The 19,104-nt window shown below is 34.7% G+C and overlaps 2 protein-coding genes across 3 annotated transcripts in view; one reads left to right on the plus strand and one right to left on the minus strand.

Moving 5' to 3' along the window:
- The window catches only part of LOC106102973 (frequenin-1), a 69,552-nt gene that overhangs the window by 40,131 nt on the left and 10,317 nt on the right, over positions 1-19,104 (minus strand). The gene's annotated exons all lie outside the window — the stretch shown is intronic.
- On the plus strand, positions 4,457-7,016 carry LOC106102955 (keratin, type I cytoskeletal 10-like). Its single transcript, XM_013282580.1, has 2 exons — positions 4,457-4,607; positions 5,711-7,016. Exons 1-2 carry the CDS (start codon positions 4,593-4,595, stop codon positions 6,653-6,655), a joined length of 960 nt encoding a protein of 319 aa, XP_013138034.1. The 5' UTR covers positions 4,457-4,592; the 3' UTR covers positions 6,656-7,016.

Genomic DNA, 19,104 nt, shown 5'->3' on the forward strand with positions numbered 1-19,104 from the left:
AAAAAAAAAAAAAAAAAAAAAAAAAAAAAAAAAAAAAATATACCGACGAATTGAATACCTCCTTCTTTTGGGAAGTCGGTCAAAAATCAATGTCGTTACCTTCTCGACCTTAGTGTGTGAGGTGTAACTATCAATCACTTGGCCATGGTAAGAAGCCAATGACGCGACGTCTTGACTCTAGGGTTGCCAACTTTAAGAAAATGCAGTCCTGATTACTGGCAACGAAATTAAATTTTAAATCTTGATTTTTTAGCGTAGGAAGAAAAAACTCTAATGCGAGAAGCATTAGAGTTTAACATCTTTAGTGAACAACAAAATATTATAAATCCTGTGATTTTTCGAGGACGTATCTAATGCGTATTCCGTTTGCATCTTGCAAATACAGAAAATTAGGATTATAGCTTAAGAATTGACAGCCCTACTTGACCCCCGCCATTCATTCCTCTGAATACAGTGTATAGAAAGATCGAAAAAAAATTACGTCTCTTGATGAGTAATAATTTATTATTTTTACTTTAAAATTAGTATTGTACATATTGTCGTATGTTAAATATGATTAAAAATGACTATTAGTGTTCATTAATCATACTAATTTTATAAATACGAAAGTTTAGATGGATGGATGGATGTTTGTTGAGTTTGTATCCTAAACGGCTGAACGGATTTCAATTAAATTTGGTATGGATTTAGAAGATAATCTGGAAGAAGATAGGCTACTAACTTTTCTATTTTTTTTTATTTTACGCGGACAGAGTCGCGGGCGAAAGCTATTTATTAATAAGCAAATAGAGTTACTTTTGATGTCATTTAACTTGTAAGCACGTCTAGCTTTTATGTAAAATATTTAATATACAAACCTTAGTCGCCGTTTTTAAAACTTTTGACTATATCGTTGGCAATATGAAAGAATGGATCGATGTAGCTATCTCGAGTCATTCGAGTGGCTCTTTGAAAATTGTTCGCCAAAGTAAAATATAAAGAATTAATGCCGGTAATTCGTAATGTGATATTTAATTTTGAAATTGCTTCAGCGCTTTTATTTGTGGAATTTTTATAAAGCGCAAACTTTGGCTTTTGTTAGAATTCTATTTTGTAATATCGTTACGGTGTAAAATATTTTGGGGGTAAATATTTGTGGTCAAGTTTCCACTGAGTTCGACATACTAAATATTTGAAGTGAAAATCAGATGTTTACGAAATACTAGGGGTAATTTTTTCCTACATTTCTAGGGTTAGTTTGCGTACATAACAATAGAGGGCAAATTGCGTGAGGAACATCGAGGTGATGATCATTGCCACCTATGATCCGAAAGAGTACGGTAGATTTCTTGTCGGCTTTAGAAAAGACGAAAATGGTCTGATATAACTACGTCCATAGAACGCATCTCATCTTGTTTGACATGTAAATTGCAGTGAGAGGATTCTCTTTCCAGGGATGGTGTCGTCGCCGATTTGGTCACAGATGCGACGCAACAGCGAAAGGTTTTAGTCTATACAAGTCTGACATAATCCGTATGCGATACATGAAGGACGATACATCTGTTACAACATATTAGAGTTTTTTAAAGTTGAAACTAATTCAAATCTTACTAATCTTAACTTACTGATCAGTAAGTTTATCATCTGTCCTATCTTACTAATATTATAAATGCGAAAGTTTAGATGGATGGATAGATGGATGGATGGATGTCTGGTAGAGTTTGTAGCCTAAACGGCTGAATAGATTTTGATGAAACTTGGTACAGATGTAGATGATAGTCTGGTAGAACACATACGCTACTCACTTTTGTTTTTTTTTAATTCCACGCGGACGGAGTCGCGGGCGAAAACTAGTAATTATATTTTAATTATCTTATCTTATTTTTCTTATTAATATTATAAATTCGAAAGTTACGATGGATGGATGGATGTTTGTTAGGCTACAAAAGCCTAAACGGCTGAACAGATCTCCATGAAATTTGGCACAGGTTTAGAGCATAGTCTGGAAGAAAACTTAGGCTACTTTTTATCCCGGGAATAGTAACGGTTCCCATGGGATTCATTAAATTAGTTTTTTAATGTTTATTCGATCATTCTGCAACGGTTCGACATATCTTATTGAAATTTGGCACAGATATAAAACAAAGCCTGGAGTACACATGGGATTAGGGTTTATCCCCGAGAAAGGTCCGGTTCCCGAGGGATACGTAGCTTTTTATCACTTCTATAGTTCGTATGTTTTGTAATACCACGCGGACGAAGTCGAGGGCAACAACTAGTAATATTATAAACGCGTAAGTTTAGATGAATGGATGTTTGCTTAAGTTTGTAGCCTAAACTGAGGAACGGATCTCGATGAAATTTGGCGTAGATGTAGAGGATAGTCTGGAACGCATAGGTTACTTACTTTTGATTTCTTTTATTTCCCTCGGACAATCTCACGGGCGAAAGCCACTACTTTAAAAACTGTATAAAGTACGCATTTATTTAAATAATCTTTGGTTTATAATACATGATTTTTTTAGAATCTTTAGCCTATACTTTCATATTATATCTGCACTAAGAGTGATTTTAGTCGGCAACATTTGAAGGACATTGATATTTCCCAAAAAATGTTTTAATTTTTTTTTTAACATTTACCTCTTAATGTATGTTTAATGTTAACTAAATCATGACTAAAATATTACATTAGTGACCCTTCTTGTTGAATCTAATAAAAGTATGCATTAGCTAACCTAACTTTGAGGTGAGCTGAAAGCGGATTCATGTTACGTTAAAGTACCACCACATTATTCATGTAAACTTTGCTGTGATTCTTTTTGGTAAAAGGGGAAATAAATATATACTACCGAATTTGTGAAGTCGTCGAAAATATCTACATTGTTGTTGCATTTTCTAATTAAGCAAAACTGTAAAATTACTATGCAAAAGTTCTAGGTAAACGTAGCCGAAATGTTTTGCAATATTAGAAGCATATGTTACATTCTGGGTTAAGTTTAAAAGAGAGCGCACACCAAAAACTAAATTCTCGCACAACTGTTTAGTCCATCTTTGATTCCTACGTGCTAATAGAATGGTACGTACACTATTCGATTTTTAGGTGTGAAACTAAACAGTTGAATTGGCTGCGAAACAATCGACAATCGCACAACCTGTGTGCGATAGTTTACTCAAAGTAGTGCGCCCGCTCTAAAGTATATAGAGAACATCGATTGTTCTAAACTTTAAGTTGACATCTGGTAACAACACAACTAATTTTTAACTTTCACGTGTTTTCTAATAAAAAAGGTAAATAACTAATGTTATGCCACTGATATGTTATTTTCATTATGCAATTACAATAATATCATGATTTCTTTAAATCTACGCGACATAACCACTAAATAACCAATGAAAATTCTTGCATAATTTTAATAAACTCCTTACATGTGACAACGGTTTTTTATTCATGATTGTGTAATGTAAATAAAATAATCAAAGCGTACATATTCTTTAATACAACCGCAAATGCACAATAAAGTCAACGCACTACTAACAAGGGAAAAATGCTTTAATTTTAAACACTCGTACACGAATGGAATATCGAAATCAAGTATGAAACTATGGGAGTTCATTAAGGGACTTCGTTTTGCTTTATAATTCTTCATTACTGGTTCTGAAATGTAACTCCAATGTTAATGTCACAACGCCCCTCGTTTATGCCACTCTATAACCCTTTCATATCTACAGTGTACTAAAAACCTGACTAAACACGCACTCACTATCTCTATCGCTGCCTTTAGGAAATACGTAATAAGTTTTATGCTTGAACGTGAGATAAACATATTGTGTATGATATTAACAAGCATTCACAGCATTCCATTGTTTCGAACATTCGACAATCGTTAAATCACAAACTTTATTACTAAAGTCAATTATGACTTAAGAGAATTGCATTAGGTTTTGCCATTTGCAACTTTACCTGAAAGTCGTAAAGAATCTATCTTTATAATTTTGTACGTAATTATTACAAAACTGTTATAAAATACTTGATTTACTTATCATTTACAATAGGTTTTGTTCAATGTAACTCCGTTATTGATATACTTTAATCAATTTCAATGTGACTCCATTGAAATTCATTAAAGTATCGACATCGTTGAAAGTACGTTAGAAATGTAGAGTGCATCCATCCTTTTGCTTAGAGTAGGAAGGAGTCAGAAAAACTGTTTCAACAGAGCCCCGAGCTACGTGCCGTCTGCGGACGAAAATGAACTGAAAGATTATCGCAGTGTGTGAAGGCGAGGTGCAAAGGCGAGCGACTGCAACTAAGGCGGCGTATCGAATGCGCGCCGAGCCCACCACGGACCTCGTCGAAAAGAAAGGACCGTATATTTGTTAAATAATGACGATAGTTGCACGTTACCGAGTGAAATGTTCGTAGGGATGGAGTGTTCTGACGAGATGAGCACTTTGGTATTTAAGAGCGGGTCGGCATGGCGAATGTCATCAGTTACCACAAGCTCCCACTCACAGTAACATCTCCAAAAAGCGAAGTTGTTCTAGTTGGTGCGACTGCAATTACTACAAGTAGGGTCCACACCCACGTAGAAGAAGCATAACCCAAGCACAATATGCGCGCTTTTGTGGTGAGTTCAGCTTGCGCTTGATTTTAAAAACTCGTCAAATGTAACCCATTTGTTTTTTCTATTTGGCACATGCGATTTTTTCTGCACATGATATAAGTACACGTTTCCAGGAATCAGGGTGTAAAGTGAAGTGTTCAGTGATTTCTCAGCGGACTGTCATACTGTGCCAAATAGTGCGGGAAAATATTTCCTCTCAGTGATTTGTGATAAAAGTGTTCGTCGTTCCCTTTTTTATATCACAGGAATGAGTTCATACTTTACGTTTCCTTATATAGACATATTTAAAATTCAACCTTGTTTTTAGTTCTTTGAATTATCATCGTTTTCATGACTGTTGAATGTTATTTAAATTAAATAAATCGACTGTATTTCCGATACAAATATTAAAAATCAATTTTCCATTATTCGAAATTACAATTGGATAATTCTCAGTAATAACTTTTATAATTCATCCAAAAAGTAAATTATATAAAAACCAATTTTAAAATAATACATCATATTTTCCTAGTTAAAAGTACTTTTATATCCTTAAAATAAATGTTATAACTACGTTTTTATTTCGAAACGAACAGGAAATTGTTCATTATTCAGATCGGGTACAATCTTCATTTTACTGAAACCATTAAACCATTTCATCACGATGTTACTTCGAAATGTCAATGAATATAGCCTCCTTATCAGTATTCAGTGTAACAACATTCTACCGTTTATTCACAACTTGCATAATCCAGACCATTTCAAATTGGTAACAACCGCGTACGGATTATCTAGTGTTACTCACCAATATCTTTCCTAATCTCTTTTCGTTGAATGAATCTGCATTAGTATTGTTTACGTGTTTATTTTACCTGTATTCGATGTACGGATAATAGTTGAAACTTTAAATGTATGCCAAATAGATGAAAATGATAAAGTAAAAGCTAAGCGAGTTGCAACTAAAGTTAAAACTAAAGAAATTAGCTGTGCATTGATATAAATTGGTATAACTCAAAATTTCGAATTATCTTTACAAATGTGATCTATATATTTTAAATTTTCGGTTAATCATGAGAAATTTATGGTAAAGGTTATTGAGGAAATTAATAATAAAATTATTGTTACAGGTACTCGCCTGTGTGGCGCTCGCCTACGGCCGTCCCGAGCCTCCAGTCGGCTACAGCTACTCCGCACCGTCAAGATATTCCACTCCATCCAGCAGCTATGGAGCCCCATCTTTGGGAGGAATTAGAGGAATCTCAGCTGGAGGACACTCCGGTGCTCTTTCAGGAGCATCTTCTCTTGGCTCAGCTGGACTTTCTCTCGGTGGACACTCTGGCGGAATATCATCCGGTTTTTCCTCTGGAGGCATTTCCTTTGGCGGAAGTAGCATTGGTGGAGGACTCTCATTGAGCGGCGACTCCGGTTTCAGTGGCGGATATGCTGGTGGTTACTCTGGTGCACCTCTCGTCCAAAAGCACATCTACGTTCACGTCCCACCCCCAGAACCCGTAGAACAGAGAATTCCCCGCATCCCAGCTGTTGCTCCCCCTCAGAAACACTACAAGATCATCTTCATCAAGGCCCCGACTCCTCCTACCCCAGTGGCGCCCATCATCCCCGTTCAGCCTCAAAATGAAGAAAAGACCCTTGTTTACGTTTTGGTGAAGAAGCCCGAAGAACAACCTGATATCATTATCCCGACCCCGGCTCCTACTCAGCCCTCAAAACCAGAGGTTTACTTCATCAAATACCAAACCCAAAAGGAAGGTGGTGCTATCGGAGGTGGTGCTATCGGAGGTGGTGCTCTTGGAGGTGGCGCTCTCGGCGGTGGTGCTCTTGGCGGTGGTTCTATCGGCGGAGGTGATCTTAGCGCCATTTCTCTCGGTGGATCTGGAATCGGAGGAATCGGAGGTGGTGTCGGCATCGGCGGCGGCTCTGGCCACGGTGGTGACATCGGTGCTGACTTCGGTACGAGCGGTGTTGAGGACAGCGGCTCAGACGGTGGTCACGGCGGCGCTACCAACACTCAATACGGTCCTCCCGGACACGTTGCTGGACCTCTTCATTAAATCCAAATTCCTCAAACATGCTTAAGTGGTAGAAAGAGGAACTAAAATATTTATTGCTAAGCGACCACATCGCTGAATGGTTCATCTTCGTTCTCGGCCATAGCGAGGGTAACTCGCGGGCTTCCATTTCTGCCAGCAACCGTCTGCGGTCGAATGCCTTGTAAATAGTCACCATCCGCATTCGCCTGCAGTCACCATCGTGATAATATTCGACTCTTTCCTCCCATCACCACTCATTGCTACTTGTTATTAGTGCACAGTGTTAATGTTGTTCGAAATGAGTATTTTACTGCGACTGTTATGTTTATGTATTATAGATAGCTTTTTATTTTTTTATAATAAAAACACAAATGTGATGCAATTATGATTTTTCGGTATACCCCACACATATTTCCTTAAGCGAACAATTATACTAAATCCGAAAGTAGATGTGAAAGGTTGCCTTGGCCGGTATGGCTGAGGGTGTTCGGTGATCCGTTCGAGACTCCTTTCTCCTTCGCGACCAGTATATCATAAGGTTTGATATAGAATCAAAATTATGTAGAATCGTATCGTAACAGCGCGCCGTTACGCAAGAAGGTCGCGATATGGCGAGTGGCGCGGACCGAGCGCCGCGTTTTTATTAATGGCCTCTAATGGATCAAGCGCATTATCATACTTTCTGCCAATAAAGTGGATAGAGTAATTATTACATAAAACTAAATATATTCTTATAAATTATATTATGAATGAACGCCATCTCACTAACCTGTTGATAACGTCTTTATTACTATTCCATTTGTTGAAAAATTTGATTATTAATTCACGTGAAAGCTGTTTGCTTTATACGTTATCAACTTTCGTTTTATTTGGTTCAGTTCCGCTTTGATTCGTTGCAATCTTGTTAGTAATAATGTGAATTCAACACTCAATTTAATTAACATGGTAAAACGCAGTGATATTACGGCAATGATCAGGTTGACAACAATCTTCAATGATTAATGTATTTAACGACAAGACGTAACGAGCGACTGTGTGCGACATTATTCTGAAAAGAGTATTTCCAAGACAAGAACAAATGTTATTGGCAGTTATATACTTGTTTTAACTATTATGAAAATAACGTCAATGGTGTTGACAGCATCTGTTATTGACAGAGTTGCAGAGAATTAGAGCGAGTGCACACACTTTGATTAAACTATCGCACAGATGTTGTGCGATTGTTCATTGTGTCGCAGCTAAAACCGATTAGTGTGCGAATCTCCATATAAGCTCATCGGAATTAAAGCGTGATTAAACACTTGTGCGATAATTTTGTCAAAGGTGTGCGCGCGCTCTTTTACTTATACGCAAGTACTTATTTTAAAACATCGTAAAGTATATTCATGAAATTATAAAATGCTTATTTTAGGAATATCATAATGTCCGCCAGCCTGGAACTACCACTCAATTCCTTTGCCATTTGTTTTTTTTATACTAACGTACTTAAAGATTTTAAAGACAAAAGTATATTATCTGTAATGCCAAATATTTTAAGTTGTACTATAAATGGTTAATTTTATAAGACAGGAGTGAACAGCGAAGACACAGGTGTGGTGTACAGCTGGGCCACCGAGTGACGCATCAAAGCACTCAAGTAAACGTGTCCTGGAATAACGTTATAATATATTATAGCTAAATGCTTTCAAAACGGTACTTATTATATTTTTTATCACGTTTTAAACATGTACAACTACAAGATATAGACTACTATACAACTAGATATCTACTATTTTCTATCTTTACTCGTAATTTAGTTTATCCTAATTTTTGCTAGTATTCGAACAAAATTCACTGTCATGAAAAAGTTATAGTTGGGTAATGAAAAATTAAACTAAGGCACGCGGACACCTAAAACTAAACTGTCGCACAACTGTTTAGTATAGCTTTGATTCCTATGTCCTTATATAGAGGTGAGCAGGCTCGATATTTAGTTGTGCAACTAAACAGTTGAATTGGCTGCGAAACAATCGACAGTCGCACAACAATTAAGCTAGTTTAGTCAGTTACACTAATACTGGCTATCTATTACACTCGTTATTGTGTAACGAAAATTTGAAATGTCTCTGCGATTTAAAAAAGGATTCGGGCAGTGTATTATTCGTACACCATCGCCGCTAGCCGGCAAAGACCATTAAAGTACTGGCAACTTGCCGAAATTTGTTGCGACAAATGCTTTGTACATTTTCACAAATATATCTACGTTTGTTTTCTTTTAGCACAACCAACACAGAAGGTTGTAACTCGCTTTTTGGGCTCAATTACTTTTGGTGTATTTCGAACTTTATCATAATCGTAAAATCAATACTATACACTATAAAATATAATTTCACTATAAAGTAAGATTTCATGAGTAATATTAGTTAGTGCCTTTTCATACAATAATTCATTCTAGGGAGCATTGTTTATATTTGGATAGAAATGGTAACATTAATATTAATAACAAATAAGATTTTTAAATGTATCAATTAAACAGATAGACATTTTTGTCATAAACTTTAAATTAAATGGTTCTATAAAAGTGTTTTTTGCGTTACGACTATTTGTTTGGGAACCGTTGCTTTATTCACATTTTTCTAGGGATTGGAGTTTGTAGATTTATTATACAGACAAAGTGGAGATATCCAACGACTATGCTATTTATAAATCTTTGGTTTTACTTAGATTTTTTATACATTATGTATTTCTCCTATATATTTTTAAAATACAAGGCAGATTTAGGTAAAACTTTTACCTCGAGGCTAATTATGACGTCAGTATATTTTTCATATCTTATTTCTATTACTGAAAATAAGAGATTTTTTAAAAAATAACGTAGGTTATAAAAGTTTATGGTAGTAGGTGCATTACTTTGGTTCATCGGCCGACATTAAATTGTAAATTCTTGTGACTGCACTTCGCTAGTATGACGCAATTTGTAATGGTGTGTAATAGCTCGCTTACCGACGCTAAATCGACTCTAATTACACTGTAATGTGGCCAAATCGTCCAAATGTGACGAGTTTTAGGTGTTTTTAACTCGTAATTGCAACGAATTAAAAATGTATTCCTTTTTCTGGTACTCTTCAGATGTTTTGGATATTAACGTTCTTTTAAAGTGAGTTTTCATTGCTGAATAACTTATTTATTTCATTTCCTTTTCCCAATCACAAGGCGGAGGTACAAATACTGACGAATGCTGGTTTTGGTGATACCAACGCCCTGGGCGAGATTTCTACTACGCTTTTTTTACTATGTCTGGAAGGGCGGGGGTGAACAGGGTAAAGTGAGACTATAGTGCTGACGTAGAAACGGGATGCATTAATTTTAAAAGTATAGACGCATGATTTTTTATTCTCTTATCACATTCCAAGATTGAAAACGAAATACACTTTAAAATCGGTCAAGCAGTTTACGCTAAAGGAGGTCACAATGGAACATACTCCATAAAAACCCGCCTGCTAATAATTGTGACTTGTCATTGGATTCCCATTGCGGGAGTGTTTTGGGAAAAGAGTCAGTCAAGGCTGTTGGTTTTTTTAAGCATTTTTTATTAATTAAAATTTATTAATGAATGTTCCCTTTTTATTTGGAACTTTTAATAATGTTGGATTTGTTAAAAGGTTGTGAAAATTCTTAGCAAAACGAACTGATACTTTAAATTTGATTTACTGGATAATGAACATTTCCTTGCATCCCGGAAAATCAGGTAAGAAGTTTCGCAAAGCGAATTTCTTTCACTTCCTTGTCGTACTTTCTTGTAATAAATGAATAAGATAACTTTCAGAGGTAAATTATATTTTTTTATTTAATATAAAAAAAAACTCAAATATTAATTGTATAACATCATTTTAAGGATGTACATTTTAATTTATACTTATAATAAAGAGGAAAGATTTGTATTTTTAGAGTTTTGTATGTACTGGACTGATTTAAAAAATCTTGCACTATTAAAAAGCTATGTTATTACCGTGTACATATAGGCAGATTTTTACTGTTTTTTTATTTAATATATTAAACATGGGCGAAGTCGATAGTAACAGCTAGCATTATAGTATAAAACGCGCATTATAGTTTTATAGTTTCGTTAGTTCTTTATACAAATGTTATATTAAGTTCAAATTCTAATTTTAACTACTAATAATAAATTTGCAACTTCATTTTCGTCACCTGATTTATCTCCGTACTGTCATAATTCCGTAAAGAAAAATTGAAACAGTTCCCTTGAGATGTAAAGCAGTGGATTTTCAAATCCATTCAATATTTTCACAAGAATATCGTAATCGAGATGTCACGTCCTTTCGTGCTCCTGGAACCAATTTAGAATTATGAATTGAGAGGGAGCGAAGGAGGTTGTTAAAGGGAACCCGATTCGCCGATCTCCTTTTCGCAAGGAAACGTGCTTTATGTTTGCGAAAATTATTTCTCGCTCACAAAAGGTTCGAAGTTGAAGAATACTTTCGTAGTAGTTTTTTTAACCTTGAAATATATCATAGACAGTATGGGAATTTAAAAGTAATAGGAAATGTGACGAAGTTTTAAACTAACAATATTGACACGTTCACTGCGGCAAGCAAAATCATGATTCTTCATCTCGTGTGGCGGCAAAATGCGCCCCCAATGATATTTCCGCCAGTGCGTGGCAGGTCTTTTTAGACCTACCAGCATTAGGATAGATACAATTGCTACATCTTTGTGGAAACATAATGTATACATTTTATGTAATGTAATGTATACATTTTGTGTAATGTAATGTATACACCTGATATAATCGTTTCGCTCTAGCGAGAGGGACAAAGTTTTCTTCGTCGGCACGAGTTTAAGTACCGCGGCAGGTCGATATCGGCCTGTTACGCAGTGAGTGTGTTAAGATGTGTTAGAAATTATACAAACCTACTAAAAATTAGGAAAGAGTACAGAATGGCTAAGGAAATAAAGCTATGGAAATTCGTAAATAAAATTACAGGCATACATTTAAATTTATAGGTATTCCGAAAGTTGAATTATTCCATTAATGGCAATCGTAATACAAGTTACGTACAAGTTGAGCTGAAGACGCCACTGCCTAATTAGTCTTCCTTACTTCGTTGATTTATGTAAAAAGATATTTATGTGATATATTTGAACGAAAATGAGTTAATGCTGATTGCTTTAACATATTACGTTAACTATATTTCATATCAAGATTGAGAAATTTCAACGTTTTAAGCAGATTATATAATATTGCAGATGATATTGAACATGTATCTTTAGGATAGGATAAAAATTCGAAATATTTTTGTTTTCCGTCCCATATACGTATAAGGAATTTGAAAAAAAAATGTCCAGATCTTTATTTTTTTTATTTACTAAAATCATGTAATATAAATTACACATAATTGTTGTAAATCAGATTTCATTATTTCAAAGATTTTAATATTGATTTTATGTTGGTACCTAATTCTAAAATCTAGAATCCAAATTGAATTAAAAACTTTATGTGTGATAGAAAAGTTTATTATAAAAGACACACTAATTAAATGTTGTTAAAATTAATGTTTAGTGAAATGTGACGTCGGTTTTAACGATAATAATATTAAGGGTAGCGTAAGTGCATTTTGGGTAGCAAACAGCCGGGGGGCACCGCTAAGCCCCTTGTTTTAGCCCCAGAGCTACTTTATTGCAATACGTATATACTACCCATACTCCAGAGTTATACAGAAATATCCTGACATTTTTCATATATTTGAAATGTTCTTTGGATATGCACACAACTGCATTTAATATTTAGAATAGGCGGATATACTAAAGATTTTTAAAATTCATATCTATAAATAATTAATGTTTCTTTTTATTAATGAATAAATAACACGCAATTGGGTTTATGGCTGCTTTTATTTAATTTTTTATTTTGTTCTGTGTGTTTAAAAAATATATAATAAAGAAAAACAAAATGGTTTCGCCATGTATATCAATCTAGATTTAGTTAAGCTTTTTTTTTAAATTGTGTAATTAACAAAAAAAACTTCTATCACTTTCATTACGGTATAAGTTAAAGGAATTTGAATTAAACTTGGTTTGTTACAAAATTCAAATCTTTTAACAGGCGCCATCTCACAGTGGACGTTAAAATCTTTGGACCGTTCACAGATAGCGACAGGATACGCCAATGGCATTGTTTTAAATCGCCGTAAACACGCTTCACTTGAAATTATACATTTCACGGTATTTGGTCTGGATTTGATTCGTTTTTAAGATAGGCTTTATATATTTTTTTTAAAAAAGCAATTTATTTGCATGCCTTCCCCGTATATTTAAAGGAATAAGAGTTTTTAAAGAATAAGCAATTAAGTTTCGCCTCGCAAGAGATAAAGTCAAATTTGGAGAACTGACCACCAACCTTCGCTAGTCGGAGAGGAACCTTAAGAAAAAGAAGAAACAATTAAGGGCCCAAACAAGGCCAGTTTATCGAATATGTCACGCGGATGCGTACGAAATTTTGGATAATTTTGTTTCTCGTAATTTAATAGAAACCACAGGTGGGTACAAACATTGAAAATGTTCGCATTTACATTTGTAAGCGTGCACACGCGTGACAGCAATATAGATGAATCTCGCGTCTTGAATACGAAAAATTGTAAGAAATCGAAAGTGGCCGCATTCGATCGCTAAGCTTTACGCTAGAGGAAAATAAGGGAGAAAACAATGAAGACGCAGCGCACAATGCTCTGACGTGTAATGTGCCAGTTGTCTAACCGATATTGAATATGTTGATTCACTCGGATATTCCGTAATCCAACGCAACACTGAATTAATTGTATTGTACTAGTATATATATACTCTACGCTTGACATAAGATCATTGTTTGGATCAAGACCTTGACCTTCATTAATTAATCTACACATATAATAAAAATGGACACTATTTGTAATATCAAAAGAAAAATTCCAGATTTCGGGAAGATGATGTATGTGTTGCTGATAACGAAATAAGCATTTTTTTTGTCTGTCAGTCCGCAAGCCGCGTTTGTTCTGGGTAATCTCCGGAACAGCTGGACCGATTTCGACCGGACATTCAATTAAGGGTAGCTGACAGACGGGGATATTATAGGCTACCTTTACATCATTGAAAAAGAGAGAATACATCAAAATATATTCTCACCCAATTCATGATGTCTATTTTATTTAATTATTTTAACGGGATGCAGGATATAGTCTAGATTGGGTATAAGTCTTTATTGTTTATGAATACTAATAATCACGTATATTTTTTTAGACCATATTCTTAAAATAACAGTACGTACAATAGTAGAAACGAGTCGAGAGGCGTGAAAATCATATGACCTTGGAAACCGATCTCGGTTCACCGCAAGTTCAATTTCCGATTCCTTTGATTTCAATGTCATCGTGTTTGATAACCGCAGCTCAAGCGCATAACAGGCGAAGCATGTTAATGGCCATCGAGAAATTGGATATGATCGTATCTGTGATCACCACAAATCGGTCAAAATTATGTCTTCTAATCTGAATCTTAATAAAATGTTGATGAATTTACTTGTCTTAGACTAAAACATTTACATCCTTACATATAAACGCAGTGTAAAGTTAAACTTAGGAATAAGCTGAATCAACAGTGGTAGTGCCCGCTTCTACATCTTAGCACTGCAGGGCCGGCACGCCCGGTGTAATACCACGACCACACAGAAGTCTGGCGTGAAATGGCAGCAATCCCGTGTTTCGTCTGATGAGTGTGGTGCCGAAAGCCTAATTTAAGTCCCTTTCTCTTTACCACCTTTTTCTTATAAGGAGAGGATGGGAAGGGGAAGTGGATTTGACGGTGGAGGAGATGCATAGGAAGGGGCAATATCCTCTTTATGTACGACTCCTCCTCCGTCGGATAAGGGTAGGCAACGCATCTGCGATCGCGGATGTCTATGGGCAGCGGTCGCTTCGCCATTTTGGCGGCTTCAGGTGGCCGCATGCTCGTTTGCCACCTTATGTTATAAAAGAAAGAAAAATAGTATAAGCAAATATTAGTACAAAGCTTACACTTAGTTTATTCCTAAGTTTAACTGCATACCCCGTTTATCTATAATGTTGGTAGAGTTTTGGATAGAGATATCTACAATTTATGCCTCTAATACACATACTCTCGCACTCAGAGTTATTTATTTGTTTATTATACTAAACCTACACTAAGGGTTCAAACCCTTAGCGATCAATAAAATACTTTGTGTCCAGCTATATCTAAAACACGTAGAAGTTTTAATAAAGTAGGTTAAGTTTAGTGTGATTTGGGAACATTTATAATTTAATTTTCATTAAAGTTATTTATGTGATAGAAAACAACGAGGTTAATATTTATTCAGAGGATAGTCTGAGATATATTTCGTTACAGGATAAACTGGTTGCAAAATACTGCGCCGGGGACCGCAGTCTCACCCTCGGGAGGTTTTACTTTGAATAGTAAGAAGGGACGCGTTTTGGGATGAGGAAAAGTCGTAAAATGTGTAATTTGTTAGTGCACTTTGTATATTTTGGGGTAAGGGCAAGACGCCGTCAAAATTTGTCTTTTTATTTTCTACGTTGGCCGTAAAGAATTCTTTCTTATTAAATTTTCTTTTATTGCATCACTCGCCGTCTCGCGACTTTTTTCGTATGAAATTATTTCGTTGCTGTGTTGTACATTTTACCCTCAATTAATTAACTTATAGACTACGAGCTGTTGCCCGCGACTTCGTCCGCGTGGTATTAGAAAACATACGAACTATATAAATAACAAAAAGCTACGTATCCCTCGGGAACCGGACATTTCTCAGAGATGAACTTTGTTTTATATCTGTGCCAAATTTCAATAAGATATGTTGAACCGTTGCAGAATGATTGAGTAAACATTAAAAAACTAAATTAATGAATTCCACGGGAACCATTTCTATTCCCGGGATAAAAAGTAGCTTTAGCCTATGTGTTCTTCCAGACTATGCTTTAAACCTGTGCCAAATTTCATGGAGATCCGGTCAGCCGTTTAGGCTACAAACGCTAACTAACACCCATTCACCCATCCATCCATCCATCTAAACTTTCGCATTTATAATATTAGTAAGAAGTAAGATTAGTAAAAAGATTCCAGAGTGTGACCTATGATCGAATTATAATGCAGATACGATTAATAGTTTTGTATTTATGGTGAAACTAACCTCCAAACGTAGGTACAAATTTATAGATAGTAATTAAGATAAATCTAGAATTATGTGAATGTTCTAAAAATTAGCGTCTTTTATTATTTTAAATGCATCTTAATGTTAAGTGACAATAAAAACTTGCATTTGTAGAAAATTGAAGAAGTTTCAAGTGCTATTATCGAGGAGAGCTTTTATTTCTCAGTGGATTATAAAGCGATGAACACAGCTTAATAACGGCGCTTTTAATGAAAAAAGTTCCCGTCAGAGTCCCTTCTGATACTTATCTTCACGCTTAATAGATCCCACTGGATAGTTCACTCGTTTGTTTTATTACATGTTGTTCTTTGCACCTGTTTGCATATCACAGACGGATTAATATTCATGCCTTTGTAATGTGACGTTTATTCTCATCTGTGTTCTTATTTTGAACATTATTAGTTTAATAAGTAATCTATACTATTATATTAAAGCGTAAACACACACTTCTTTGTTGCCTAAGATGTCAGCAATTACAGCATATTTTTGAATAATTCTTTTTTTAATAAAAAGTCCTACACTTACGTCACGCTTTAGGCTTTATATTTTCACGCCATTAAATTTAGGGGGTAAATATTTTGGACAAAAACCCTAATGTGGGTAAGAGAACATAAGTTGCTGCCAACATTAAAAAAGCAAGGTTGCCATGAAAATTTGACAAATGTAAACAATAAAATAAAAATTTCATAATTTCATGCGGATGAAGCCGCACGGGAACAGCGAGTAATAAGATAATCCTGATAGAACAAAACAATAAAAAATTTGCTTATATATGCTTATATATACATGATATAGTCAAATGCAAACGCATTTGGAATGTATCTTTGTATCTACCATCGTATCGTTCTAAATTATAGTTCAAGAATTGAATGCTTTTTGTGTCTAAGGTTAATTAAAACAAATTTACATATAGAAGCGAAAAAGCTACTGCTTATATCTTAAGTGGCGAAGTTAATATGCTTAGTGTTTGCTTCCCTTTGTTTTCCTTTGTCTATTTTCCCCCTTCCGTTTACAACGTAGCGTCATTCGAGTTCTTCGGCGACAATCGCTTGTGAGAACTTACGAAAAATAAAGAACATTTGCTACATAATGTAATTAAATAAGAGACCTTTAACGATTAAAATACTCGAAAATTAAAGTTGGATAGTTCGCATTGTTATACATCGATTAAATTTCAACTGTTTCGGATGTGGAAGTTGTTTTTGCAAATGGAAACGAGGATTGATTTGCAAAGTAAAGTATTTTTGCAGCTGTTTCCATATTATGCATTGTACAGATAAAGGCGTCGTTTTCACTTATACCTTTAGTTTATTAGTTCTTGAAATGCAACTTGCTTTTGAGTATTCACCAGTATTCAGTTAATGCCTATCTGACAAATAGATCATCGCATGTCATTCATAATACTAGCATTACTGAAAATGTAAAGTACTGTAAATGTAACTATTGGTTTGCCCTAGACCCGACGGCGTCTTAGCAAATATGCATGAAAATCTATGTGGCGTGTCTGAAGGCTAATAAGACATTGCGACATTGGAAGGCACTAGACATTTTCCACTGCCTAGCTATCAAACAAAAACTATTGTCATCCCTCTCATTTTCCTCAGAAAAAACAGAGATAACAGTATTATACAGTTGCCTCAGTGGAAATCAACGGCGAATCGACCCAGCTTCGCAACGTGCGTGACTCTGAACTATTATGAGGTAAAAATTTGATATTTTTATGATAATGACCTTTTATAGTGTGATTTTTTTATGAAGTTTGTTTGAACGCAGCGTTAACAAGGCCAATGTCGCAATTTTATTTCAATTAATAAAAATTTACTATTAATAATTAATTAATTTTTATCTTTATTTTTTTTTTCAGTAACATGATTTGTAACTTGTGTTCTTTTAAAATTTTTTTTGGTCAATAAATAGTGTTTTATTTATTTATTTCTTTCTTTAATATTGTTTAAAATTTACTTAAAGATGATACATAACATTTTTTTTTGTATTTAGTAGCGGAGATAATTATTTAATTACGATTCAATTAAGATAAAATGTAAATCTTTACTTTTGTAACAAAAATATTTATAACAGCATTAAAAAATGTTTGTATGATTTATCACTTTTTTAACAGGCGCTTGCTTAAGAAAGTACTTTACTAATAGAAGAATCCCGTTTTTTCATATAATGTAAATAACGATTGACTTTTTAGTATCGATTTATTATATTTCAGGTCTTAATTGTGTTCATCTGACGAGTACTTGTGGGCATCTGCTTTCAGAATTATTAAACTACAAGCTTTCGCCTGCGACTCCGTCCTCGTGGAATTAAAAAAGTAAGTAGCCCATGTGTTCTTCCAGACTATCCTCTAAATCTAGGCCAAATTTAATCGAAATCTGTACAGCCGTTTAGGCTACAAACTCTAACAAAAATCCATCCATCTAAACTTCCACATTTATAATATTAGTATGATTATTAAACAACCAAACGGATTTTATGTCGCTTCAATAGTACAATAATAATAAAAGGAAACAAAACCAATATCGTGAACAGCCAACAAATAAATACAGGTATTATTTCCATTGAAACAGGATTTACGTTTAAATACTGGAGCATTTATTTGCAATTACGCTCACTTGTTTGCGAGAATCTCTTTCCCTGATTGGGGGGGGGGTCGCTATATACAACTCATATTATTATTAAATGAAGTGTAAATCTGTTAGTTTTTGTTTGACCAAACCTGATTTAAAAGTATTTGATACTAAGACGAATTTTATATACAACAGGACTAGTACACTTCAACAATGAAAATATTTTAAGAAAATTACGGAAAGCAACTGTACGATATTTCGAATAAAACCTTTTTGAAGTCACCATTAGATAAAACGGTCTAAGTTTGAAAAACGTTAATTAATCGTATTATCAAAAATTTCATGCCACAGTATTGATTACATAAATAAAATGGAAAGTCGGGTCGTCGATCATACCTTTCTTCAACGATTTGTATGCAGACATGTTTTGACAAACGCTACGAGACAAGAATTATATACGTAAAATGAGACTTTTAAAAGCAAAAAACAAAAGAATTTCTCTCATCGCGTACAAGTAACGAAACTAACAAAATGCGATCTCAAGGAAACTGTACAAACGCCGTGGTACAGTCGAAATAACACGAGGTATTTCATTTAGCGTGCGTTCGCACGGGCAGACTTTGTACGCCGCGGTAAAGTTCAAGGTCAGCAGACTTTTTACGCCCACGAGATAGGTGTTC

The sequence above is a fragment of the Papilio polytes genome, unplaced genomic scaffold, assembly GCF_000836215.1.
Source record: "Papilio polytes unplaced genomic scaffold, Ppol_1.0 DF824292.1, whole genome shotgun sequence".
In the NCBI taxonomy this organism is placed as follows: domain Eukaryota; kingdom Metazoa; phylum Arthropoda; class Insecta; order Lepidoptera; family Papilionidae; genus Papilio; species Papilio polytes.